The sequence below is a fragment of the Ambystoma mexicanum genome, chromosome 11, assembly GCF_040938575.1.
Source record: "Ambystoma mexicanum isolate Mex_15411 chromosome 11, UKY_AmexF1_1, whole genome shotgun sequence".
In the NCBI taxonomy this organism is placed as follows: Eukaryota; Metazoa; Chordata; class Amphibia; order Caudata; family Ambystomatidae; genus Ambystoma; species Ambystoma mexicanum.
In genome coordinates, this window is record NC_090934.1 from 164772424 (window position 1) to 164799281 (window position 26858).

The 26858-nt window shown below is 47.1% G+C and overlaps 1 protein-coding gene across 2 annotated transcripts in view; it reads right to left on the reverse strand.

The window, feature by feature from the left end:
• The window catches only part of TMEM30B (transmembrane protein 30B), a 270478-nt gene that overhangs the window by 85235 nt on the left and 158385 nt on the right, over positions 1 to 26858 (reverse strand). For both annotated transcript variants that reach the window (XM_069622706.1, XM_069622707.1), the window contains exon 6: positions 17710 to 17859. In XM_069622706.1, coding sequence (XP_069478807.1) covers positions 17710 to 17859 — 150 coding nt within the window. The remainder of the gene's footprint in view (positions 1 to 17709; positions 17860 to 26858) is intronic.

Sequence of the window (26858 nt, forward strand, 5' to 3'; positions counted from 1 at the left end):
GCTGCCCGCATACATCGCTTCCAAATGCACCTCCATCCTATACAACGCAATATCGTCCTTTGTAACTCCCGAATTGAACAATCTGAAAGTGAAATGGGAGGTAGACGTGGGAGAAATAGACCCAGAGGACTGGATACAGGTGCTCATGCACCCCCGGGAGATCGCCATCTCGTCCAGGCTTCGCCTGGTACAGCTGAAAATACTCCACCGAGTATACTATCCCAGAACACGCCTGTATGGCTGGAAACGGATCCCAAATCTGAACTGTCTCAGATGTAACGAGGAAGTGGGTACTTTCATACATATCCTATGGACATGCCCCCGGATACAATCCTTCTAGACCGCATGCTGTACCACACCACCACACCACCACACCACTGAACCCGGGGGACCTACTCCTGGGCGTACCCATTGAAAAAGACATTAATAAAGGGGAGAAACTGCTTCTACGCACAGCAATGGGGTTGATCAAACGTAATATAGTGCAGAAATGGGGAGCCCCAGACCCTCCGAACCTGGACCAGTGGATGACATATGGACACATGTGCCATGATAGAGCGCAGGATCTACACTGCAAGGGGCTGCCCCAACAAAGCTTTAAAGATATGGGAAAAGTGGGAAGAGGGTGTGACTTGAAACTCTCCGCCACGGGAGATACGAACACGTACAGTATACACAAATGTTAGAGGAGTGACACTCTGGCGGTGGACGATAAGTCTAATGATTCTTCTTCTTTTGTTTTTTCTTTGATAAGTGAATGTATAAGATGGTCCTTATGATGTATTTGCTTTTCTCTTTGTTGTTTCAAAACAATAAAATGCTTTATTAAAAAAAACTAAAATGACAGATTGTATGTTCATGGGGTGTGTGGTGTATTCCTCTATCCCTGTGTGGAGTATTCTATCTGAAGCATTATACCAATATTTTGCCAATTGTGCTTGAGCAACATAGTAATAACGCTTTAAGTCTGGGGCAGCTATACCACCTGAGGAGTACGGTTCTGTTATTTTTTCCCACCCTATCCTCGCTGTCTTCCCGTTCCAGAGAAATGTTACCACCATGGATCGGAGTCTGGCGAAAAAGGTCCTACCAGGCCATATGGGGACGTTAACAAAGAAATAGAAACTTGGGCAAGATTACCATTTTAAGGATAGCGACTCTGCCGGCTAACGAAATTGGGAGGCGCCCCCACATCTGAAGTTTTGTATTTAGAGTTTGTAGCGCGCTTTCGTGATTATCTGAATATAATGGGAGTCTATCCCTGGAAACAAGGATCCCCAGGTATCTGATATGTTGTTCCGACCACTTGAGTCTGTCTATTAAGTCAGGGCACCTGGTGGCCGGTGTGAGCGGGAACATTTCGGATTTGGCCCTATTTAAAGTATACCCCGAGTAATTTGCAAATTCTTGTATTCCTGCCATGATGGGTGCTATATTTATCTCAGGCTCCCGGACATACAATAATGTATCATCAGCATACAGTGAGATCAGCTGGGTGGACCCCTTCATCTTCATCCCTCTATCCGCATGTCTTAATCGCACCGCAGCCGTCATTGGTTCCATGGTCAGTGTGAATAGCAGGGGCGAGAATGGACATCCCTGTCTAGTGCCCCTGCTCAGCAGGAACAATTCGGAGATGGCCCTGTTGGTTAACACCCGAGCTCTGGGCTCAGTGTATAATAGTCTTACGTATCTGACAAAGTTGGGGCCTACCCCAAATGCCTCCAGCAACGCCAGGAGATAGACCCATGAGACAGAATCAAATGCTTTTTCAGTGTCGAGGGGTCTAGCCACCGTGCTTCTCCCTGGGTCTATTTGTACCATTATGCCAAAGAGCCTGCAGAGGTTCAGGGCCGTGGATCTCGTGGGAATAAACCAGTTTTGATCAGGATGGACAAGGGTAGGGACTACCTGCAGAAGCCGATTGGCCAGCACTTTTGCAAATATTTTGGCATCAGTATTTATAAGTGACAGAGGTCTATAGGACGTAACATCCTGTGGTGGTCGCTGAGGCTTAGGGAGCACAGTTATCACAGCCTCTCTCATAGTTGGGGGTAATATCTTACTCTCGAGGGACTCCTCCCATACCTTCATCAGTATTGGCACGAGTTCTTCACGGAACTCTTTATAAAATTCAGCCCCTATCCCGTCTGACCCTGGTGCCTTGCCTGATGACAGTGCCTCGATTGCCTCCGCAATCTCCTCTGCAGTCACTGGTTGATCCATTGCCAAGCGCTCTTCATTGGGGAATTTAGGAAGGGAGAGAGCCTCGAGATGGGACTTAATTTCTGTGTACGATTTCTTATCTTTATTCGTACATAGTTCTTTATAAAATTTAGCAAATTCCCTGTTGATTTCCTTATCCCTCAGGAGTACCTCCCTCTGCGCTGTTTGTATGCTTGTGATCTGATTAGGTTGCTTGAGTAAGTTGGACAACGTTCTACCAGCCTTGTTACCTTTCCCGTATGGGGGCTGCCACATAGCGCACTTCTCTGATGGCTAACTTATCAAATTCCTGGACGTGCGTGTGTATATCAGCTAATATTTCTTTGTCCTGCGTGTGAGTGTAGGCTTCCTCCAATGCATCTAGTTTACTCTCAATGTCTGATAGCTCGATTCTCACACCCCTCAGCATGAAAACAGACCTGGATATCAGGACTCCCCGGATCCAGACCTTGAAGGATTCCCACACTGTTGAGTATTTGCCAACCGATCCCACCTTATGGGCCTCATTACACGGAAGGCGGTAAGGGTTAACGGTCACCGGTAATGGTACCGGTGACGTTAACCCTTACCGCCTTACTACGAGGTCCCTTTGCGGGTTGGTACTTTTTAGCAGGTGTTAAAAACCAACCTGCAAAGGGACCAGGGTGCTAATTACGGCACCGCAATTTGCGGTACCGTAATTAGCACCTTCCCCATTCCCATTATGCCCTATGGGGCAAAAATGGGAATGGGGAAGGGCAATGGGGGAAGGGGGGAATTACCGCCCCACCAACCTTGGAATAGGGCGGTAATTCCCCTTTCCTCCAAGGCGGTGCCAGTATTTTACCGGCATGGACCAAGGTGCTAATAGCACCTTGGTTCACCGCCTACAGTGTAATGAGGCCCTTTTAGTCAAACACTCTGTAATTTGAACATGTAGTGTTTCCACCACTCCGGGGTCCCCCAGCATTCCGCTCGGCATTCTCCACTTTCTAGCAGGACAGGGGGCATTCCGGAGCATTAGTTCCAACAGCACTTGGGAATGATCTGATAGCGTATGGGGCAAAATCTCACATTTTCAATGCAGCCGTCATAGCTGAGGAGACAAACCAATAGTCAATTCTAGACTCAGAGTCGTGCACCGAAGAATAGAATGTGTATCTCCCACTACCAGGGTGCATTTCCCGCCAGGCATCTACCAGTAAAAGTTGTGATAAAATATGGTCCAGGGTCAGGACTGTTTTGCTCGGAGCTCTAATAGTTTTCGTGGATCTGTCAAGAGCAGGGTCCAGGGCCACATTGAAGTCCCCACCCCAAATCACATTGGACACATCAAGTGAAACAATCACCTGATATACATTCATGTAGAAAGCAGGGTCATCTATATTGGGCCCGTATGTGTTAACCAGTAGCAGTTGTTGGCCTGCGACCTCCCCCCATACTATAACGTATCTACCCAACTGATCAACCTTGTGGCCCCCCAACCTGAACCCCAAGCTTGGATGAATAAGGGTAATAACCCCTCTAGATTGGGAAGAGTAGTCTGTATGGAACCTTAAAGCACCCCATTTGGGCAGTATATGCATTTTGTTTACTCCCACTGTATGCGTTTCTTGTACCATTAGGATTTGGGGACCATGTCTGGCAATTTAATTACCAATTTTCTTGACTTTCATCTGATTATTTAATCCCCGTATATTCCATGTCAACAGTTTTATCAACCCATCACCAGCGCATTATAAGTAAATATTTTTTGTCTTGTCTATCAGAGTTATAGCATTCGTGCGATATGGTCAGCGCCAGTCTCATTGCAACCACGATTTTACTTTTCAACAAAGAGTTAACCTCCGTCAACCTTCCACCTGGACGTAACGCCTTCCAGTGGCCACAAACCCCAACATTGTTCCATAATGAGTCAGTTTCAAAACAGTAACAGCAAATCCCACACCCTCGTCCCTCCCATCCACGCTCATCATCACCCCCAACTTGACGATGTTCCCATCTGAACTCATGGAATATTCCAGGGGTAGCCATGTTGCTTCACATGTCCGCCGACTAGGTCCCAAAACTCCACTTAACCACATTGCCTATGGCCGCCTTGGCCATTGAAGTGTCCCGACTATAGCCTCAAGGATACGGTAGTGTTTGCACATGTTTGTCCATTAAATGTCTTTTAGTCTGCCGGTCTGGGCCTGTTAGTTTTTGTGCCGGTATGCCCCCTCTGGGAGGCAGGGGTATAGAAGTTTCAATATATTGCATGGCTTCAGCCGGGGACTCGAAAAAGTGTGCCCTTCCTGCATGTTGGATCCTCATCTTGGCCGGGAACATCAAAGCATATGGGATTTGGCGTTCTCTCAGGAGCCTTTTGACTGGCTCGTAGGATCTTCTGCTCGCCTGAACCCCGGCGGAAAAGTCCTGGTGTATGTGTATACGGCTTTCTTCATATTGGAGAGTTCCAGCCTCTCTCGCCCTCTGCAGGATTGTGTCTCTATCCCTGTAATTAAGGAGTCGTGCAATTATCGTGCGTTGCGGTGCGCCTGGTTTAGTTGCTGGCGCCAGTGTACGATGCGCTCTCTCGACCAAGAAGTGTTCGGAGAATGCCTCCGTCCCAAACAAGGATTTAAGTAACATTTCAAGTTGCTTTTCCATTTGACCTTTCCCAAAGGATTCCGACACACCCACTACTCGGATGTTATTTCTCCTTGATCTCGATTCGAGGTCCTCGCATTTATTCTGTAATTTAGACATAGTCTGGGTGTTGTCACGGCCGTGGTGTGCAATGGTGTCTTCATTAGTGCTTAGTCTGTTTTCAGTTTCCGTGACTCAAGCACTTTCTTTGTCCACTCTGGCCTTGAGGGAGCCGAAAGTGGATACTAGATCATCCAGTTTCATGTTAACTGCACGAAATCCATTCTGCACTATTGTTGTCAACCTGTCTTCTTGATCGCCAGGTTCTGGATCCAAGGCCTCATTAGTGCAAGTGTGGGCATCCGCAGTAGTGATTTGATTCTGGCTGCCGGTGTAGGCATTGATTGGGCCTTTCTTCTCGTTCCCAGGAGTCTTGGCGCCTTTACCTGCTTTGTATGGTTCGCCCATAATGATATTGTGATGTTCACTGTTGCATTTCCTGCAGTACTCTAATGTTGGGCTTGCCACACTTCTGCATATTTTCAATTCTGCCCCTTGTATGATGCCTCCACAAAGGGCTAGGACCAGGCTCTGAGGTCAAAGGCGTTATATATGCACAATCATCAGGGTATAGCTTGCCAGCACTTGGTTTCCACGAGTGGACTGTGTCCTCCCACGTATTCTATTATTGGATTATTACGTTCGTGGTGATTTGTAGTGCAGTGTTATTTCAGGAGTCTACAGCTTCCCTTGCTTGCTAGGTGGCTGATGTCGGTCCAATGCTCTCCCGTTGACCAGTCCCTCGGGGCAGGGTGCACTTAAATGTTTTAGCACTTCGGGGGGAGCACCACCAATGTGCACTTATACAATCACCTTTGCTCCATTCACCCTGTCCGATTCTGTGCACCAGCCACGTAGCAATGATTCGGACGCTGGGCGCGGACCGCAGACTCAGGCTCCTCCCATCTGGGGCTTTCCATCCAGCTGCATCCACGGCCTCCGAGTTGCTCCCCAAGGTACCCAGTGCCGGACTGCGTCAGCCGCGTAGGTCGGCTGGTGTTTGCCCAGCCGTAACTTAGGCGCTTCCGGTCACTGACCTCCAGGAGTTTCCAGGAACAAGTACGGATACTTTGGCTATCCGTATAGTTATTTTTGGTTCGGCAGGCAGCTCTGAAAAGGAGAATTAGGCGCAGGATTTCTTAGTGGAGCGTGAGCTCTACAATCAGGCGGCCATTTCTATTGTGCGCCACAGAGCCCCCAGGTTTCTTTATTTCTAAAGTCCCACTAGGAGGTAAGATTTTAGTAAGTATCCCAGTGGTTTGTAGAGCTCCAACTCTTAGTATCAGTCTGTACTACTCGGAGACCTTGGTAGAGTGGCAGAGCAGTCAGGCTTCTCCTGAGAGAAAGATGTGAGCTGTAGGTAAGTACACTGAACCCAATTAGTAATGCATATCAAAGAAACACACATACATTTATATTAAAATATAGATTATATTTACACAAGCGTCACTTAAATACTAAGCACAATAAACCAACACACATAGGTATACTTTAAAATACTTTCAAAAAGCCACTTCTTAGTAGGTAGTTGCTGAACGTGCACAATTGTTACAGGAGTTTGACAGGTCCACTGTATCATCAGTAATAACGCGCAGCCACAAAGTAATACAATAATTGCACATAGTCAGCATACATATATATAAGAGTAATTTTTGGAAAGGAAAACAGTTGGTTAGTGTAATCCTAGCAGAGCTTCATGTTCTAGAGGTAATTTCCCTGCTGAGAAAGTCTTTTAAATTCCAAAACGCAACCCCAGCTAAAAGGCGTTTCAGAGAGGCTGAAATCTTGAAAAGCAGCAGAAGTCAAAGGTTCCTGTGGATACTTTCTAGTCTTTAGGAAAGCAGATACGGCAGCAGCTTGAGTTGCAGGTAAGAGCGGGCTGCCCTGGACACCTCTGCGTGCACTCTAATGCTCTGGAGCGACTTACTGGAATAAGGTAAGCAATACCTTTTTCCCCACAGTACCTTATGTTTGAAGAAAGCGTTTGTGGTGGATGCTCTGTGATGTTGCAGCTCTGGACTCGACCTCTGGATTCCTTGGTCTGATGACGAAAGGCAGGTCAATGGATGGGATCTCTCAGCAGCAGTCTCGAGGGAGAACCTCTGGCACAGTTTTCATCAACTTCTCTGGTCACTCTGCAGTCTTTGCGCCTTTTCTGCAGCACCAACAAAGGATGCGATTTGCCCGGTCAACTTTTGGTTCCTGTAGTCCCACACTCTGATGAGCAAAGACTTGGACAGATTCAGCCTTTCCATGATGATGCACTCGAAATGGGCAGCAGGTCCCCTGTTATTGGAGTTCCGTGGCTCTGGAAACTCACAGACCTCGGGAGATGGTTAAAATCAAAGTTCGTCTTGGGACTGGTTGTGACCACTAGTCAAAGTGAAGGATCATCCTCTTCAGAGTTTCTTTGTGGCACAGAAAACGGGGTCACAACAGCAGTGGTCGCTTGACAGTATTGCAAAGGGTCTGCATGCATCTCTGTTCATCTTCTTCTTCAGTTACTTCAGCCTCCAGCGGTCGACTTGCTTTTCAGTCCAGGAGCCTCACCTTTTATACAGTTCCAGCACTCACTCCTCTGCAATCATCCTCAGCAGTTTACAGAAAGGGGCATATGGCTGTCCAATCAGGACAGCCATACCTCCAGTGGGAGCTAGTCCCATTCAGGCACTCTGGCAGACAAAGGACAGGCGGGTGGAAACCTAGGCGGGGCCACCCAATGGATCCCGCCAAATGAAAACACACATACTGACCTCGCCCTCCCAGAATGGTAGAATAAGGGCTAACTAAGAACAACTACGCTAGTATTGGTGAAAAAAGAAGGGAGGCCCCAAGTTGGTACTTGGGTGCTCCTATAATGCACTACCAGGGCTATGGACCTAGCCTGTGGTACACAAATCACAAAATAGGTGGTAGAACACGTCCACTGCCACCAGCCAAAACTAGGAGGTTGTCTAGGGGACTAAAAATATCACGCGCGCAGAGAGAAGGGGGATACTAGGCATCCCTTTTCCACGCCACATAGGTGGTGTGTGCCAATCTCTCAGACTATACATTTTTAGAAGAGATACTAAGTATCTCTCTATCCAAAAGAACTGTAGTTACAGGAGGATAAGGAACATGTTACTTACCTGTAACTATTGTTCTCCATCATGGGTCTCGCGTGGATTAATGTTAGGGAGAATTCTCATTTCTGTGCTAATTCCCTTCAACCCTTAGAGACCCCCAGCTCTTTTGCTGGACTTTAGGACTTTTTAATTTTAACCCTGGAGTCTTACTCACTCCATGTGTTTCGACCTGATTTGGATTGTCTGACACACTCCATAGGCATCTACTTTTTGCATGGTGACACACAGCACCTTCAGTGCAGTGTCACAGAGAAATCCTATAGATTTCTCATAAGGGTTAAATACCTCTTCTTGTGTGAACTACCGTTCCCAAGAATAGTAAAGTAAATTGACTTTACTTACCTTTTTCCTTTGTAGGTCCAGCACACACCATCTTATCTGGAGTGCTGGGGGGTTACCTAGTAGCCCTTTTTTGCTACCTACTTGTGTAACATTTTTTTATGTTACACTTACAACTTTAATGGCTGGTGGCAGTGGTTTAATTTTCCTACCATTGTGCTTTTCTACCACAGGATGAATCCTCAGCTGCAGTATAGCACCCATGGGTGGCCATTTTGTCAAAATGGCCCCGGTCTCCTTATTTCGCCATTTTCTGTTTGTGAGGACTTTCTTGGGTTTTACTCTGCATGCCAAACCAGGTTTAAGCCCTCTGTTCATTTTGCCTTTGGCGGGCTTCAGTGCTGAAACCTGCCTCTGGCTCCAGTGTGTCTGGAAGGGGCTGGGAGTGAGGGAGGTGCCCGAAACTCTCCTGTCCTTCGTCTCTAGGGAAACCTGAATGCACCCAGTCCCGATTGGCTGGCTGGCTGTCCTTGCAAGACAGCCACTCTGCTGTTTGAGTGACAGCTAGGCTGTGTATGAATGGGAGAAACCTGCTTAAATACATGGGTTTTGGAACTGAAGACAGAGTCGACCACTACATCCCGACGAAGAAACCGTGAACAAAGCTTCCTGCATCCTCCTGGACCATTGAACTGCCCAGTGAAGCCCTGCTGCTATGCTGAAACTCCTTTTTCCAATCGATAAGAGAAGCTCCGGAAGGGACGACTTCTTCCCTTGGGTTAGGGGGACCAACTGAGACGAACTTTGCTGGAATACCTTCCCCAACTGTCTGTACTTCTTTGCTGCTGCAGGAACCGAGTGCCAGCGGTTGAGAAATCCGTAGTCGAGTGCAACATCAGTGATCCGGGCAAAAGCCTCCTGAGGACCCTCCAGAAGCAGGATGACCAAAGCTCGAGTCCCCTCACCAAAGTGCAGGTCTAAACGAGTGTAGGAATCCAAGATCCGCGGTGGTGCTGTTTGCCAAGCGATGAAACCGCGAAGTGCCGTTTATCTGAAAAAAGAGCCTCTAGCTGCTGACGACCTTCTAATTGCTGCCGCAGGAGTCCCCAGACGTCCTCCCTCTTGTCCCCATGACTGAGGCCCAGGAACCCAGGATCTGCATCGCTGCAACCAGACAGAAGCCAGCTTGACCCTCTTCTAACCAAAGGTACTGTTCTGACTTGGGGTACTTACCTCAGTGTCTGTAGCTTGCTCTTCTCAGTTGAGATTGGCAGTGGCTGCGTTTCTAGAGTTGATTTCAGCTCTACCTTTTCACAAGTGTAACAGCTTGTGGCCCTACAGTGATTGCACTTCAACGAACTAACTTTGTGCAAGACTTTGATTATCTAAGAAGTGCCTCAGCACCATAGACTTTGCTCCAATTGGCGTCGGCTGTCCTGGCTCCCTGCAGACTCTTCTATTCCATTTGACTTTGATTCTTACTGTCCCTCATAGGTAATGCATTGGTTTTAAACTAATAATCGCTGGGAAAGGTTTTTATCTAGACTTCATTGGATGATTGAAAGTGCTCACATACCCTGAGAATCTGTTTAACATTTTCCTTCCTTTAACCTTTCCTTTCCTTTCAGTGCATTCCGAATTTACAAAGTGCCATAGTGATATATAAATGCAAGTACTGTCCTAGTTAGTGACGTGACCCCACGGTGTAGGAAGTGCATACAAAGCATCTCTAAAGAGTATCTACTAGTTTTGTGATCATTCTGAACAAGTATTTTTAAGTGTATTTGTTTACTATAGATATTGCCCTTTTTAAAGAACACTTAATGACAGTTAAATAAGTTTTAGTCTGGACAAAGCCCAGAAGGTATACGTTTTGAATTCCGAGTTTAGAGGCAGTGTGTTTTTTTTCCCACTTTGCTTCTTTGTTTTTCTCTTTTATGTGTTAAATGCGATGATGATGATGATTTTATCTTCGTTACTGACGTACTATGTATCTTTTTTTGATGATAACATTTTTCATACTCTGATTGTAAAGGTTTTACATGTAAACCATGCACAATAAATAAAATAAAAAAATAAAAATTATTATTTTTACTAGAAACATTGAGGGTAAGCGTTATTTGGATACTTGTATTTGTGGATTTCATTGCTACAGCTTTGCAGCTCACATGTACCAGTCTTGAGATAATCCTGACTGCCCAGTCACTCTACCAACATGTGTAGTACAGGCCTATACCAATGTCTAATACCAAGAGGACAAGTGTTGTGTAGTCTCTCCCAGGGTCACTTCATCAATTATTGCCTAACAATTCACATGCTCATGAATATTCCCCATCGTCAGGCCAGAAATCCTCTGTAAAAGAAAATACAGTTTAACTTTCACTTACAAACTGTATTTCTTTTCTAAACCAATCACAGTAGTCTGGGTCATACTGCCCCCAGCCCTCTCCCTAAGCCCTCCTCTGGCAGCCATCTACAGATTTGGTAAGCACGTACAGTGGCAGTATGACCAAGAAGAGGCGCAGAGGGGTAGGAGGGAGGTTTTGCATGTGAATCCATGAAGAAGGCTCAACAGAAGCAAAACTCTTACCTCAGGAACAGACTCAACTCAAGCGAACAGTTTGCGTAGCACTGCTTGGCCGACTCTGGACTCCTCTCTGGAATCCCTGTCGAGGCAGTAGAACATTTGGAAGGTGTGCGTAGACCTCCACGTAGCAGCCCTGCAGATGTCCAGCCAGGGCACACCAGACAGGAACGCCATCGTTGCAGCGATCGCTCTGGTGGAATGGGCTCTTGGACAGCGGTCAGTTGGCCAACCGATGACAATGTGTGATACAGCCAGAGAGCCACCTGAAGACAGAACCCTTGGACAAGGCCTTCCCATGGTTCCCAGGACCAAAGTTCACAAACAGTGGAGACGTCTTCCGAAAACTCAGTTGGTAGCAAGTAGAACTTCAGAGCACGAGCAACGTCCAGAGAGTGCAAGGCTCTTTCAGCCGGTGACTAAGGCTTTGGAAAAAACCCAGGTAACATCAAAGGCTCTTTGAGGTGGAATTCCGATGGAACCTTTGGCATGAAGAAGGGGTGCATTCCTAGCACCACCCTCGATTCGTAGAAAGTCAGATATGGCTGTTTGCAGGATAGGAGCTGGATATCACCCACCCTCCTGGCAGATGTGATGGCCACAATGAAAGCCGTTTTCCACAAGATGAACGTCAGAGGGGCCTGATGAATAGGCTTGAAGGGGGCTCCCATGAGCCTCGTCAGCACCACGTTGAGCACCCACGCCAGGGCAAGAGCCTTTAACGGCGGGAAAGATCAAAACAGTCCTTTGAGGAACTCCTTGACGAGACAGTGGGACCAAACAGAAGATATTCGAGGAAACCTGGTGTAGTGGGAGATAGCCGCCATATGCACCTTGATGGAGGCATGTGCCAGCCCCGCCTTGGCCAAGGACAAAAAGTATGGAAGAATCTGCGGGCCGTGCCCATGGTGATCTTCTGCGACCGGCACCACGTAGCGAACCGCTTCCACTTGTGACAGTAGCATTTAAGAGTTTACGATGCTCTGGCCTCGGAAAGCACCTCCCTGCAGTCTGCTGGCAACTCGTATTCTCCAAACTCTAGGGCTGCAGGAGCTGAGCCCTCAGGTTCAGCAATCCTGGGTGGTGATGTAGGATTGCACCTCGTTCTCTGGTGAGCAGATCCACAACCACTGGTAGCTTGACCGGAGGCAAGGCTGACAGGCTGGGAAGGTCTGGGTACCAAATCTGCCTCGACCACACTGGGGCGAGTATCATCCTGCATTTGCACTGTTTGAGTTGGATTATGACTCGCAGCAGGAGAGGTAATGGGGTAAATGCTTACAGAATCAGGTCTTCCCACAGAAAGGAGAATGCATCCCCCATGCTCCTCGGCTGGTGGAACCTGCTGGCAAGTTTCTACCATTTGGAGGTCACCGCCGTCACAAACAGATTGATCTGGGGCCTGCCCCAATTGATGAAGATGCGGTCCAACTGGTCCTGCCGAAGTTCCCACTCGTGGCAGGAGAGCAACTCCCTACTGAGGGAGTCGGCGAAGGTGCTCTTGACTACTGCCAGGTGAAAGGGGATGAGGAACATCTCTTGTCGCCGGCCCAGTGCCGCAAGTTTTGCTCCTCTTTGGAGGGTGCTAGGGATCGAGTGCCGCCCTGCTTCCTGATGTAGAACATTGTGGTGGTGTTGTCCGTGAAGATGCTCACCACCCTGCCCTTCAGACACGGAAGGAATGACTTGAGGGCCCAGAACTCTGCCCGCAGCTCCAAGATACTGATGTGGAGATCCTTCTCCTCCGGTAGCCACAGGCCTCTGGGGTGCAGACAACCGGTATGGGCTCCCCAGCCCTCAAGGGAAGTGTCCATGGAGACCGTGTCCTGGTATGGGGGATTTTGAAAACCTGTGCCCGAGGTGACATTGGAGTGTATGCCACACCACCACACCACCCAACAGAAGTCGTTGTCGAGCATGATCTTGTCTGCGAAGCTTCCGGACACTTGTATCCAGCGAGCGTCCAGGAACTCCTGAAGAGGCTGCATCCGCAACCTGCATAGTCGGATAAGTTAGATGCACGACAGCATCATGCCGAGCAGCAACTTGATGGTCCGCACCCTGGCAGTTAACAGCTGTTGCACCATGCCCAGCATGCCCACTACCCTCTCCTCAGAGGGTGACGCTAGGCAGGAGACCGTGTTGACCCAGGCTCCTAGGAACAGTGCGTTCTGCGATAGTGTCAAGCAGGACTTCGGATAATTGACAGAGAATCCCAGATCCTTCAGCAGCTGGATGTGTGTCCCTCATAGAAGTAGATGGACCACCACCACTGGTGCAGGCACTTCGTGAACACCCTGGGAGCTGACTTTAGGCCGAAAGGGATGGCCTTGAACTGGTAGTGCCTTCCTTGCACCACGAAGCGTAGGAACTTCAATGCTTCCTGTGAAAGGGGATGTAGAAGTAGGAGTCCAGCAATTTCAAGAAGTCTCCTTCCTCCTGTTGGCCAAGCACATGCTGCAACTTGACCATCCTGAATTCTTGAGACATGAGGCAGGTCTAGAACATGCCTCCAGCCCCCGGTCCTTTTTTTACTAAGAAGTATCTGGAGTAGACTCTGGAGCCCCGGAGTCATCTTGGAAATTGTATGGCCCCCTTTTTTAGCATGGCCCCTACCTCATGCAGGGTCTGAGGGATGTGCTGCTCCTGCCGGGTCACTGCAGGTATCCACTAACACTTTTTCTGAAAGTGCATGGGCCAGAGCGTCCAGCACCCATCTGTCGGTGGAGATCTTTCCCACTCGCTGACGAATCCCATCAGCCGGCCTCCCACCGGGGTGCATAGGTGGGGGCTCGACGTCCTGGCCGGTTCAGTCTTGCTTCGGCGCCAGCGTTCCACCTTGGGGGCGACAACGGCGCTAACCTCCTCCGCCAAAAGCCGTGGACCGGGAGGGCTGACGGTACAACGAGGATCCTCCACCAAAACCTTTTGTTGATCTGGCCGACTTTGCGCCGAAGGCATGAAAGGAAGAGCGGTGCTGTTGGAGAGTACCCAGGGCACGAGCCATATCCATCTTGATGGCCTGCAAGTACTCGTTGACAGCCTTGTGCAACCACCTCAAATCAGCCGCTCACTTCTCGAAGGAAGCCACCATGTGGATAAACTCCTTCCTATATAACAGATCCATAAGAGTTTCCCCCTCGCCCCATCATCAGCTGCTGACCCAGTACCCATCACCTGTAGTGTACCCCAGGGATCATGTGTCTCCCCCACTTTGTAGAATATATTTACAAAGCCCCTCTTTGACATACTGGACAAACAGGGTGTCTCATATACCAACTACGCTGACGACACCCAGATCCTCATCCCCATTCAAGGAGACTATGTCAAAGATGAGGAATTGATCAACAAAATCTACCTTATTATACAAACTTGGATGGCAACACACAGCCTATGCCTTAATGATGAAATAACAGAGCTTTTAATCATTGGGTCACCCAACAGACTAAACAAACTCTCCTCTCATTATAGTCACATCACCATTGATGGAATAAAAATCAAGGTTGCCAATGAGGTAAAAACATTAGGATTCTATTTGGACTCAGCACTTAAACAAGTAAATGCTACTGCATCTGCCAGCGGTTACACCAACAAACTGATTTACGCTTGAAACCCGTACCTATCCGTTGGGGATTAGTACCACCATAGCACGTGCGTTGAGTCTATCCAGGTTCGATAACTGCAACGCATTATACTTGGGCACAAACAAACAATACTAATAAACTCCAAACACTATAAAATAATGCCTTAAGATCAGCCCTAGGTATCCCTAGATCGCATCACATATCTCAAGAAAGGCGCTCCATCAAATGGCTCTCCATAAACGACAGAATTAAACCCAAAGTGCTGAACATCACACACAAATCTTTCGAATAAGGCCCCCATCTACCTGACAGACAGATTTACCAGACACACCTCTGAGCGACCCATTAGAACTGGATACTCTAACAGCCTGATAATCCCGAATTTCAAACTCAAAAAGACAGGTGGCGCCAGTTTTCCAGTAAATGCAGCGCAACTGTGGAATTAAGGGCATTAACCGCCTTCCAATCATTTAAAACGAACGTTAAACAATGGCTATTATCACATGACCAGCGATTTCCCTCTCTCTTTGCATGATCCAACGTTGACCTACTAAGCTATATACATACTTTATAAGCATCCTAAGGGTTGTACCCTCTCTCTGTAACATCCTCCTATCAATGGATTACTCTCTATTACCTGCAACCTATATTTACTGCTATTTTGTAACCTGTATTTACTGCTATCTTATAACTTGATTTGCTCAGCGCCCAGATGCTTATGGGCCCGGCGCACTCTATAAATAAATAAACAATTACTTCCCGGACCTGGATCGCGTCCACCCGCTTGTCGTCGGGTAGGAACTCCAGAATCGGGGTCAGCTTGTAGCACAGTTCCCAGTCGTACTCACCAATGCTTTGGCTGCCTTGATGGTCGACGACGGAATAGATGACTTTGCTCCCCATGGCGTCTAAATTCTTCCCCTCACTGTCCAGAGGGACCGAGGATGATGATGAGGGGTTAGATGACCTCTTCCTTGCAGCTGCCGAGATCACAGAGTCCGGCAACGGTTGCGACCGTAGACACTTGGGTGCGGACTCCGGCACAGAGTACTTTTTCTCCAGCATATCCCACTTGGCTGGGGATGATCAAGGGTTCTTCAGGAGGGCTAGGCCTGCCTCCCACAAGTCATTCAGGAGGGGCATTGCCATGATGGTCTTCCTCTTGGACTCACACCTCTGGTATAGGAAGCCCTCCTTCTTGGTCTCTTCAGCCATCAGCTGGAAAAGCTCTGAAGCCTTGGCGACCATGGGATGAATCTAGTGGGGACACCCTCGGTTGCAGCAATCTGTAACAATGTCCTCATCATCGTCCGTCGTTGCTGTGGCTATGTCCGGGTCCATCGGAGTGGAGAGCACCTAGCATGGGTGTGGAGGCGGAAGTGGGGACGTTGGATGGTGCTTCCTCTTTTTAGGCAGAGGCTGAACCGGAGCTGCCGGGGCTGGGGCCTGTGGCATCCACTTATGGATTTCTGACACCAGCGTGTTTAGAGTTGAAAGCATGTCCAGGGATACATCTCTCGGCTGAGCAGGCATGGTGGGCACACTAGGCCCACGCTGGCGTTACAGCCTTCGTCGTGCTCAACGTCCTTGTGGACCGTGTGCAGGAACTCCCGGGCCTCATCATCCTAAGACGAAACATCCATGTCTTGGGGTATGGCCTGGGACTTCATTGTCCCCCCCACCCCTTTTTGCACCCCGAGGGGTCTCTGCCGGGCTTAGCCACGGCATCCTTTTCTCAGGTGTGCCAGCAGACTTCCTCACTGTCCCAGCTGAGGCCTCCCGTCTCGGGGGCAGGGACACCCTGGGCGCAGTAGGGGCTACCTTCACGGGGCCAGCCTCTTTAGCTTTCAAGACAGCGGCCGCCACCAGCTCAAACGTCGATGACTAGTTCCCCTGCGCCGTCTGGGCCTTCATGGGCAGGTCAGCCGTCTTTTCATCCACCCTAGGCTTCTTGGGCTTCTCCAGCAGTTTAGCTGGGTTGGGTGACTTTCTTTTTGAGGAGGAGCTAGATCGATGGCTGGCGATGGAGGCAGATGGTGACGTTGATCGTGCCCTGCCCATCGAAGGACCTGTTTGCACGGCAACCCCGACGGAAGTCAGGGTGCTTGGCCTTGTTATGGTCCCCCACAGATGGAGGGCCCTCAAAGGACTAAGAAGCACACTCTTTGAACCGGCCGGTCCTGGGAGAGGCATGACCCTGCTTGGGGCATGGGTCAGAGGTCTTAGCGCTTAGCCACATCGCCAGTCTATGTCGATCCTTCACCGTTTTCTTGGAGAAGCTGAGGCAGATCTCACAATCTCCTCCTTTGACGTCCGGGTGAAGAGAGAGGGCATTGAAGGTGTTTTGTCCTCCATAAACACATTCCGTAGTCCGCATGTGGTGGAGATGCTGAAAAAGGAAACATCCTTCCTTCTTCACCTCCATCTTGGTCGGAGGTGCGGAGCAGGCCCTATGGCCTTTCTGGAAACTTCGATGAAAACTCAACGATCCTTGCCCTTGAGGGCCTTGCAATTCACAAACAGATCCCGGTTTGTTGGCAAATGGAGAGAAGAGCACATAGGCTCTTTTTGACAAAAATAGAACGTATTCCATCGAAAAAGCATGAAAACCGTAGAATAGCTAGCGGAGCAACACTCGAGGACTCCGCAACACTTGAACGTGCGGTAACAATCTGAAAATGGCTGCCAGAGGAGGGGCTTAGGCAGAGGGCAGTCATTGGCTGGGGGCAGTATGACCCAGAGTGCAGTGATTGGTTTAGATGTGAAATACAGTTTGTAAGTGATAGTGAAACTGTGTTTTCTTTTACCGAGTATTTCCGGCCCGATGACGGGCAAAATTCATGAGCATGTGAATCCATGCCAGACCCCATGCTGGAGAAAGAAAATAATCTCAAAAGGAGGTCACCAAGGATCCCCAGCAACATTGCCCATAAGAAGCTGTGTGCAGCAATAGTAAAATACAGATGCCTTTAAGAGTTATTGGGGAAATAGACTCCATAGGAATGGAAAAATACAAAGACTCCGCTCATTCAGGATTTCAGAAAAAGGTCCAGAAATAGAGCAACAAGTGCTGGGGTCTCACTAGGAGGGGGGATGAGCACACAAATGATAAATCTCCATAACACTAATAATAAATGGATACAATTCCATGAGGCACTCCAGCTTGGTCACAAATAAAAAATATGTATCTTGTCAAAAACAAACATTTATGTGACCCAGGTAAAACTCTAAAAATACTAACCTCCAAAAAGGGCAACAAGGCTGGCATTGGTATCGTTATTGTCTGGGTTTCGAAATTTAATATTGTAATCTGACCACCATGATATTCCTTTTCCGTCCAGCGGTATATCAGTGAGCGTTCCATTTGCCAGATACTTCACCTCAAATACATCTGAAAGGAAATATAAAGGAAACGTGTGAATGTGGTGGTGTCTGTTATTTTTTACATTTCTTTATTTGGCTTTGCAGATTTTAAAAATTCTGAAAATTTCATAAAAGAAAACTTGTGGTCAGTGAGCTCTCTGGCTACATAAAAGGGTATTCATTCTTCAGTCATATACAATTTATCGCTCCTTGTTACAACTCCAGGACTCAAGGTTTGCAAACCAGACTGGTTTTACACAATATCCCCCATTAATATTCAGGAGAACAAAGGTGCACACATTTAGAATCATTGTAGGCACATTTTCCAATTAGGTGCATCCTGAAAATCCAACATGTTTCCATCCCTCGAGGCCTGCAATTGGACAACTAATATGGATAAATTGCATTGCTTTGAGGATTGTCAGTATCAGGTGAGTCGAAGGATCTTCTACAGTCAGTCCATACACCATTTGAACAACAGGTTGGTGCAAGTGTAAATACATATTAGCGTTATTATCAGTACTAGGGTACATATGGAGCATGGACCTACCTTCCAGAAGCAGTAGAGCTTATTACAAGTCCACAAAACCCTCCTAACCTTTTCCGAGCTCTCAAAACTACTTGGAACTTTGAACTTTTTGAGTGCAGGGCCCCAGTCAACTTAGGGTTGGACTTGTTAGGGTTGTATTCTTGTGGACTGCCATTGGCAACCTAAGGGGTGGGAGCATTTTAATTGTATTGTACTGGCTACAGGGGCTGCATATATGGCTTGTAGTATGAGTGCTGTGCAATAATATTACCTGCTTATAATCATTTTTAAAGTGTTTGCTTGGGCATAAATAAATATAGTATTTTTATAACTAGGTAATCCTTGATTACTCCCCTTGTGGACCCTTTACCAGGCTCACCCTTTCCTGAGACTTAGCCTTGACCACTCTCCATGCTACCGTGATTGGTTTGGCTGGAGCTCCCAGAGTTGTACCGGTTCACTAACTAGGTTGGCCTCCTAAACATCTGTCCACCAGGTCAGAGTGTAGAAATCTAGTCTCACCAGGAGGTAACGGATCACCCAGTCTCATATGGAGCTTCACATACATTACAGAAAGTAAGCTCTTTCAACCACACATTGTATGTTGAGGAAACTATGCCACACTCAAACCTGCAAAACCTCCCAACTTTTTGCTTTAACTAGGGTAGCAGTCCAATGTGTAGTTCTAATGGTAAATTCACTCAGAAGATTGATTTTTGTGATAATCACTTGGCTCCCTTGGCTCCCAGCAGGATTTAATCTTGGGGCAATGGCAGGCCAGGTGCATGAACTCTACTTCTGGCGTTCTGCAGCGTTCATTACCAACATTCACCTAGATGGCATGTAGTAGCTTTGAAGTATAAGAACAAGGTTGTAAAGGTGTAGTGTGTTAGCCCATAGCGATAGTTAGGTTCTATAGGCTGTACTCCAATCCTACCACCTAAATCATCTGTCCGACTGGCTCTAGCATGAATTTCTGGGCACAGTTTCGAAGACGGCGCCAAACGTATGTAGCGTAAGGAAAGTATTTGGGTCAGTTTAGGAGGAGCAGTTGCACATTGTGCCAGTGCCGAAGGTGGTGTTTTTGTAATATTTGCCTTATCGGATTTGAATGCCTGCCATTACCTAAAATATAAAAGCACCCTTGGTGGGGGATACCTCACCCTGTTCTCTCAATTGTTGTTAGGTCATGAAGGTGCCATCAACATTTAAATCTCCAAGACAGTGTATCCCAAGCCTACTAAAACGTACCCAGAACTGCTAATCAGGAGGTGAATCCCTTGTCTGGAGTATTGAACAGGGTGCATGCCGGCTCGTGCTGCTAAGTTGCGCCAGGCCACCCAAGATGCATGTGGGGATTCTAGATCACTTCTTGGGTTTGTCTTATCCCATATATTACTGAGGTTCATGAAGTTGTGTATGCATTATTTATTTATCCGCTTTCATCATCTACATGTGGGAAATCATACACAGTTTATAACCACCATACAGCATCGAGGTGGGTACCACATGGTAATAAAGTTCCAGGTCAGGCACTGCCAGCCACCCTTTTTTATATGGAAGAGTCAAGTTCTTATATGCCACCATAGTATGTTTTGTTGGCCCAAATCAGCAATGCAATCTAACTATTTAAGCCGCTTAAAGAGACATCTCGAATGCGATAAGTGGCATTCTGATATATGATAGGTTATTTATAAGGCGCTTAATACCCAGAGGTTTCTAAGCGCGGACCCGGGGGTCGAACCTGTGGTGTTCTGTGTCGTTTTGCTTCCAAGGCGAGCACGTTGCCCCCGAGCTATCCTCCCGAGACCTGACATATATAAAGTCATTTTGGAAGCACCACCATTTTGATCAGTGATATTTGTCCCATCAAGGAGAGGCAAATGGATACATTTTACTACTTTGAGGGCTAGGTTATCTAATCACGTAAAATAATGTATTATAAAACAAAGGCCTCTTTCGTAGCAATTTGCATGCCAGGTATCAGAACATAGACGTTTTCCATATGCATCGCAGCTCCTACCAGATTTTCTTTCCACTTTGGTTGAGTGGAAGCAGTTTGGATTCTTCCCAATTCACACACAGGCCTCAGAGATGGGCAAATGGTTTAATCTCTTGGAAAATTGATGCCAAATTCCGTTTGATGTGTTTTAATAGCATATCATCTGCATACAGTGATAGCCAAATAGTTGAATAGCACCTCAGCGTTCAGGGGGGAAACAGGGACAGTAACTTGCTGCCAGGCTCAATGAGAGGTCAGAGCGATTACCGGCCCTGTATGCCCGCAAATGTGGGGGTGATCGCTATTCGCACCTGGGGCTTTCACAAAGGTGTACATAGTTGTAAAGTCAACTGATTGGCCACACGCACTCCCCCAGGTGCGACTAGATCTTAATACTGGAATATAGGGAGTAACAGTTAGGAATGCAGCAGGTACAACATGCGTGGACCCCCCCTAGGCCTGCCTCCAGTATAAGTAAATAGAAAAGTATGTTGTTACACTGCGCAAAAGACCCTGTAATTAGACCTTCAAACGTATTAACAACCGGTTCATATTGGTTTATCACATCAAGATAATTTTGTTTCCAACAATTCTCTTTTATTGGTACAGCCTATATCTTAATACCTCTACATGTGTCATGTTCCTTAAGAAAACAGGCTACGGATTCGATAGCTAGGGTAGGCAGTAATGGGGTGTGTGGGCATCCCCGTCAGTTGCCTCTGGATAATCTAGATCTTCAGATAGTGCACTATTTTTAAGAATTCTAGCTTTGTTGCTGGTGTACAGCAATCTAACCCATACTTTTTTCCAGGTATGGGTTAGACTGGATTAACCCAGACCATGGTAGTACTTCAACTAGCATTGTCAAAGCCAACAGTTTTGGCTTTTATGAATACACGGGATCAACATTTTCCATTCCAGGCCCTGTCCGAATAGCACCATTAGGTCATAGGTTTACAACAGCTGTTGAATGGTTGTAGTACCTAGACATATTATATTATACTATTGCTAAAAGAAGAGCCAAAACTGTTGGCTTTGGCAATGCTTGTTTTGTACAGGAATTCGATGCAAGGACACATATTGCTTATACATCATTTGGCTGATGCACACTTGTTTAGGACATTTGTATTACACCAGAAGCTAGTTTAGAGCTGAACGTTAGCCATTATCTGTCTGAAGACTGCTCAAAGCAGAGAGCTTGCTCAAAGAGATCCTAGCTAGGGATGCGTATTTTGAGTGGGCGGGGGAAAGTGGTGAGCTGGAAGGGGCAGGTAACTGGTGGGAGTGGTCATAGGGACTAGCATGGCCATGGGCAGCCCCTGGGTGTGGTTAGGAAAGAATTCTCTTGTAGGCAACTTTCCCTCCATATTCTATGGACCTCTAAACCTTTTTGCCTTTGCCTTTGGAGCTTTTCCAACACCATCTTACAATGCAGTGCATGGAGATACTTTCCTATCACCCTAGACTTTTAAACTGGGGATTTTTGGTAATGTGTATATGTGCCTTTTGACTAGCTGGTGGCAGCAATAAAGTTTTACCCTTTTTGCATTCTTTTTATTGTGCACATTCACGTTTGCTATGTCTGGCTACTAAACATGGCTAGTGTCCTAAAATGGCCATGCCACAAGATGTTATTGCTTGTCCTTTACCATATTGTTTTCTGGCCTTCTTCCTGCCTTCTTAGGTCAGGAAATCCCTATTATGGTCATGCAATTGCCTGGGCAAGCTTGAGCTTTCACGGGCTAGTGCATGCAATTTGTGGGTGAACCCAGTTAGTGGGTGGGACTGTCTTGTCCCATTCCACAACTGTGGTGCCAGAGATTCTGGTGTGCAAGCATAAGTGAAACCCACAGTGGTCCCTGATTGGACCACTGCTGGCTAAGTGAGCGGTGCAGTTCCTTACCATTGGTGGGCTGGGAAAGGCCACCAGCCAGGATTCTGAATAAGAAAGACTCCTGCAGATTTCCAGTAGATCGGCATTGGAGCAAAGTATCCTGTGTAGCTGTGCAGCCGACTGAAGACCCGTGGAGGATTCCTTAAGAGGCCTGGCAACCTTGTGAAGCCCTGCTGGACTACCTGATCTCAGAAGGCCCTCTGCAGTGCTTTGACCCTTGGACTAGTGGTACCAACCAGTCTTGATGTCTTCTCACCCTCCTGCAGTCCTGATCCCTGGCACCATCGCTGTACCGCCCAATGACAGACTAGCTATGAATTGGACTAGCAACGCACCAGAAGCATTTCCGTTCTGCACCTTCTTGCCAAGTTTCAGCTTTCAAGCATCAAGGGATTCTGCACGGGAAGGACTTCTTCGACTGCGCCTAGAGAAGCGCCTGCTGTCAACTGTGCTCTTGGACTGTAGCTGGAACTAGACTTCTGTCTGGTATAGTGTCCTGAAAAGGCATGCATTGGAACCTGCTGCATTTCTTCATCGCAAACGGTTGCACTCAGCTCCTGGATCTGACCGGAATCTTCCTTGCACCCGCAGCTCCTGGGCATCTTCTACCGGATCCAACAGTGGGAAAACCTACCTCCAGTCTACCTGCCTAGTCAATTGGGACAAATCGGAGTCAGGGTGGGGAGTAATCACAATACTTGCATCCACCCCTGTCTATCTTAGAACAAACCTTGGAACGAACTTTTGTTTATTCCATTCCTTCGATTTTTCAACATTGGTTCTAAAAGCTTTTCTAAAAGAACACATAGAAAACAGAACACATAGAAAACACATCTTAGTTGCTTGTAATATATTTTGAGAAGTCTTCTGGAAAAATGTTCAACACCACAAGAACCTTTCCTACCTTTGTCCCCTCTCCCAAGAAGGAACTTTGTGACTTTTGGGCACACGGCCACATACACCATAGGGAATGGATTTATAAAGTTAGGGCATTCATTCTTGTGAACTGGTCTTCTATACTGCAACATTCATTACCTTCTTTTAGTTGTTTAAGTGAATTGTATGCATTTCAACAAACCTAAGGTGACTGTATATAGGTTTCATTTGATTTTTCTAGTGTGTTTTGGGCCAATAATAGAGTATTTTTGTACTGCTTCACTGAGTGGACTCATTGTGACCTCTGACCCCCTGTTGTTGCAGGTGCAGAGGTCACTTCAGGCGTCAGGTTTTTGGGTGTGCCTAGTTCGCAGTTCCAGGGAAGTTCTGGACACTCGACTGCCGGACACTCAGGACACACCAACTTTGGGATCACCACTCCATCGGTGACCTCAGAGAACTCTCAGGAGGCGATGCAGTGGCAAACAGTGAATGCCACTCAACAAAAACGGCAGAAGACGATCCTCGCAGTGGAGGCATAGAAAATGGTCCTGGATGGCCCTTCTTCATGGTAGAGAGCTGCAACTTCAGAGAAATGCTTATTATTCCATAAACTGAGGATCTGAAGAACCCAAAGGCTCGACATGGGACAGCGACCGTTGCAGCGAAGAAGCCCAGGAAGATGTCGGACTAGCCCACAGAATGGATCTTCAAGCGGAGGTCAGGACTGGTTGTTCCCACTGGTTCAGGGGACAAACCACTGATGAACATCTTCAGGATATCTGCAGAGAGAGACATGGGCAGTGAAGAAAGGGCTGCTGCCAATCTTCCAACAGGCTCTGGGTCTTCAGTGGGGGGAATCTTGGGGTCAACTATGATCTCATGAATGGCTACAGGGGTCCCCCTCCTATCCAGAATCCCTAGCCCAACAATGGCAAGGATGTGACCATTCAAACTTGCTAAGGGCTGTCCGATTTAGGACAGCCTCAGGCCACTGCATCTGTCCCGCAACAGACACACATGGCTTGGGTGTTGACTGGATTCAGACAGGCCAAGACCCCCACACAGACCACCACTTTGCCCGCGTAAGCTGGAGTTCTCCCTCAGAGAGGACTTACAAAAACATGAGCGGTGATGTAGGGAGGAGAACAAATAAATCGTACCACTCACTACAAGTTGGCCAAAGGAAAGGTGACAATCTTGTGTACAGACCTAGCACACAACCAAGAGTGGGTAGTAGCTGAGCTGTGTGGGGGGGACACCGCACTGCAGATCCCGACAAGCAAAGAGGTCTGGAGAGCCAACAGAGTCGATGCCGGTACTAGAAAGCCCCATTGACGTACCGAAGTCCCCGAGTAGGTCAGGGAAGGTAAGGGAGACCCAGAGGAGACAAGGAAACAGGCTGGAGAGACGCTGAAACAGCTTTCCATCGGCCCAGTGGGAATATACCAAACATTGGGCCTAGCCAGTGTCAGTCATGCCTCCAGCCTCATCTTCCTCGTGTCAGTGGCAGACAGAAACCCACTGACCACAAGAGAAGGGTTTGGGACCTGAAAACAGATACCGAGACTATAAGAGGAAATCTTCCTCATCAAAGTGGGTAAGAGAATCAATGACCACCAGAGCAGGGTCTTGGGACTTGGCAAACAACAAACCAGAATGGCAAAGTATACTTGAAGCTGAAGGCAGTACGAAGGACCTGAGCCAAGGGAGAAGACATTCTCCTGGTACAGAACCAAGAGTTGTGATAAAGACACCAGGGGAAGGGAGTCATTCCCCCTGACCATGTTTTGAACTGTAAGTAGATAAACAAAAACACAGGGCACACCCGTAATTGAAAAGAAAATATTATAGTGTTTAGAGTAACCTTTTCAAAATTAAGAATTATTTGAGGTGCGGGGGAGAAAAAGCTCAACCTTGGCGTGTCGTCAGACCCATGACGTGCACCAATTACCTTTAGCCTATTGGGCATGCAGGCGCGGGAGTTTTCCTGTCACCGCACATGTCCCATTACACGTCACCCTAACTCTAAGTATTTAAGAGGGTAACCATGAGCGATAAACATCCGCCTTCTTCGGGATGAGGCTCACCATGGTTCCTTCGCGGAGTTCCTGCACTTGATCCAGTATGTGATTTGTTGGTCTACTGACATACTTGTCAGCCGGACCTATTCTACTACTTACCTTCGTTTTCTCTCTCTTGTTTGGCTACTCTTTTTCACTTTGAGTGTAGTATTGACTTTTTCATATTATTTATCTAGCGTGGATACGTACGCTCCTTCTCAAAAGTATCCGTCATCTTTGAACATCTTATTATCCTTTTTAAAACTATGTTCTCACCATAGTTGGTAAGTGGCACTTTATTTCTTGTGTTGTATATGTCAATTGCACAGTTTCCTACGTTTTTTAAGGAACCTGAGAACAGGTTAGCTTGTTTCTCTTCCCATTGCAGACCAAGTTGGTTATAAAGGCTATTTGACTACCCTCTCAGAAGTTATTTCTCTTAGACATCAGGAGACTGGACTTATGGTTATTAATTTGTGGACATACTGAATAATAATGAGAGTTATCTCAGACATGTTGACATGTATTACAAGTATACCTATAAAAATGCTGAATGTTAACAATACTTTATAACAAATTGAATTATATGTACAGATATACTAAGATGTACCTTTCTCTATCTTTTTCTAGTATTTTGTGAAATACGATTTTGCCCCTGAAGAAGAGTGTATACTCGAAACGCGTCGGGCCCAAAAATATTGTACAATAAATACTTTGATTGTTGCTTATATAAGTTTTGTGAGCCGGTTATTTATTTTCACTGCTCAACTTATTTAATTATTTATTGAAAAATATGTTATGAAATTTGTTACACAAAAAACACAAAGTTATCGATCTGCTCCACAGATACCAGACAGTGTGCAGGAGACGGGAGTTCCTAAACTTTTAGAACAACCACCCATGTTTTGAACTGTGCCAAACAATACAAGGAGAAGGAAGGCATTCTCTTGTTCCTGATCAGAGAGTTGGGCTGGAGATACCAGGGGAAGCGAGTCATTCCCCCATGGTTTTATTGGAAATGTTATAGATCTACACCAGGAGAAGGGAGCCAGTCGCCTGGATGGGAAATTGTATAAACAATGGGTGAACCCCGCAAGCCAGGGGAAGGGAGTAGTCCCCCCCCTGGCATTTCTGTTGTGAGAGAATATTCATTTGGACACTGTTCGAGAAGCAGGAGAAGGGAGCCATTCTCCTGAAGAAGGAACTTTCTGTTAGCGTATACTTTAGTTGTAGCGTTTGGGATATAAGTAGGTTTTGACACAGGATGGTTGAGATTAATTTATAACCCTTTAAGTATTCGTTTTGGAGGTCTCTTGCCACTTTTCTGTCTGCTACCCTTTTCATTACCTTACACTGCCTACACTGGGATGTGGGAGGAAGCCATTCCAGTTTCAACTCTCTGCATTAATGCCAGGTAGGCAACTGGGGCCTCCAGAAACTTTCTAAAGAAAAGTGTTTTAGCAACCCAATATGCCAGTGGGTTGCATGTATAATTGGACCTCTGCAAAGCGTGCTAGGGTGATCACAATACAGTTGGCATACTGACATCAATCGGATGAAGAAGCCCAATATCACCTTGGGCACAGAGCTCACTAGGTGGGTGCATGGAAAGAACTGGAGTCAACCCTTGCTCTGTAGCTTAGCAGGAGTGGTCAGACTTTCT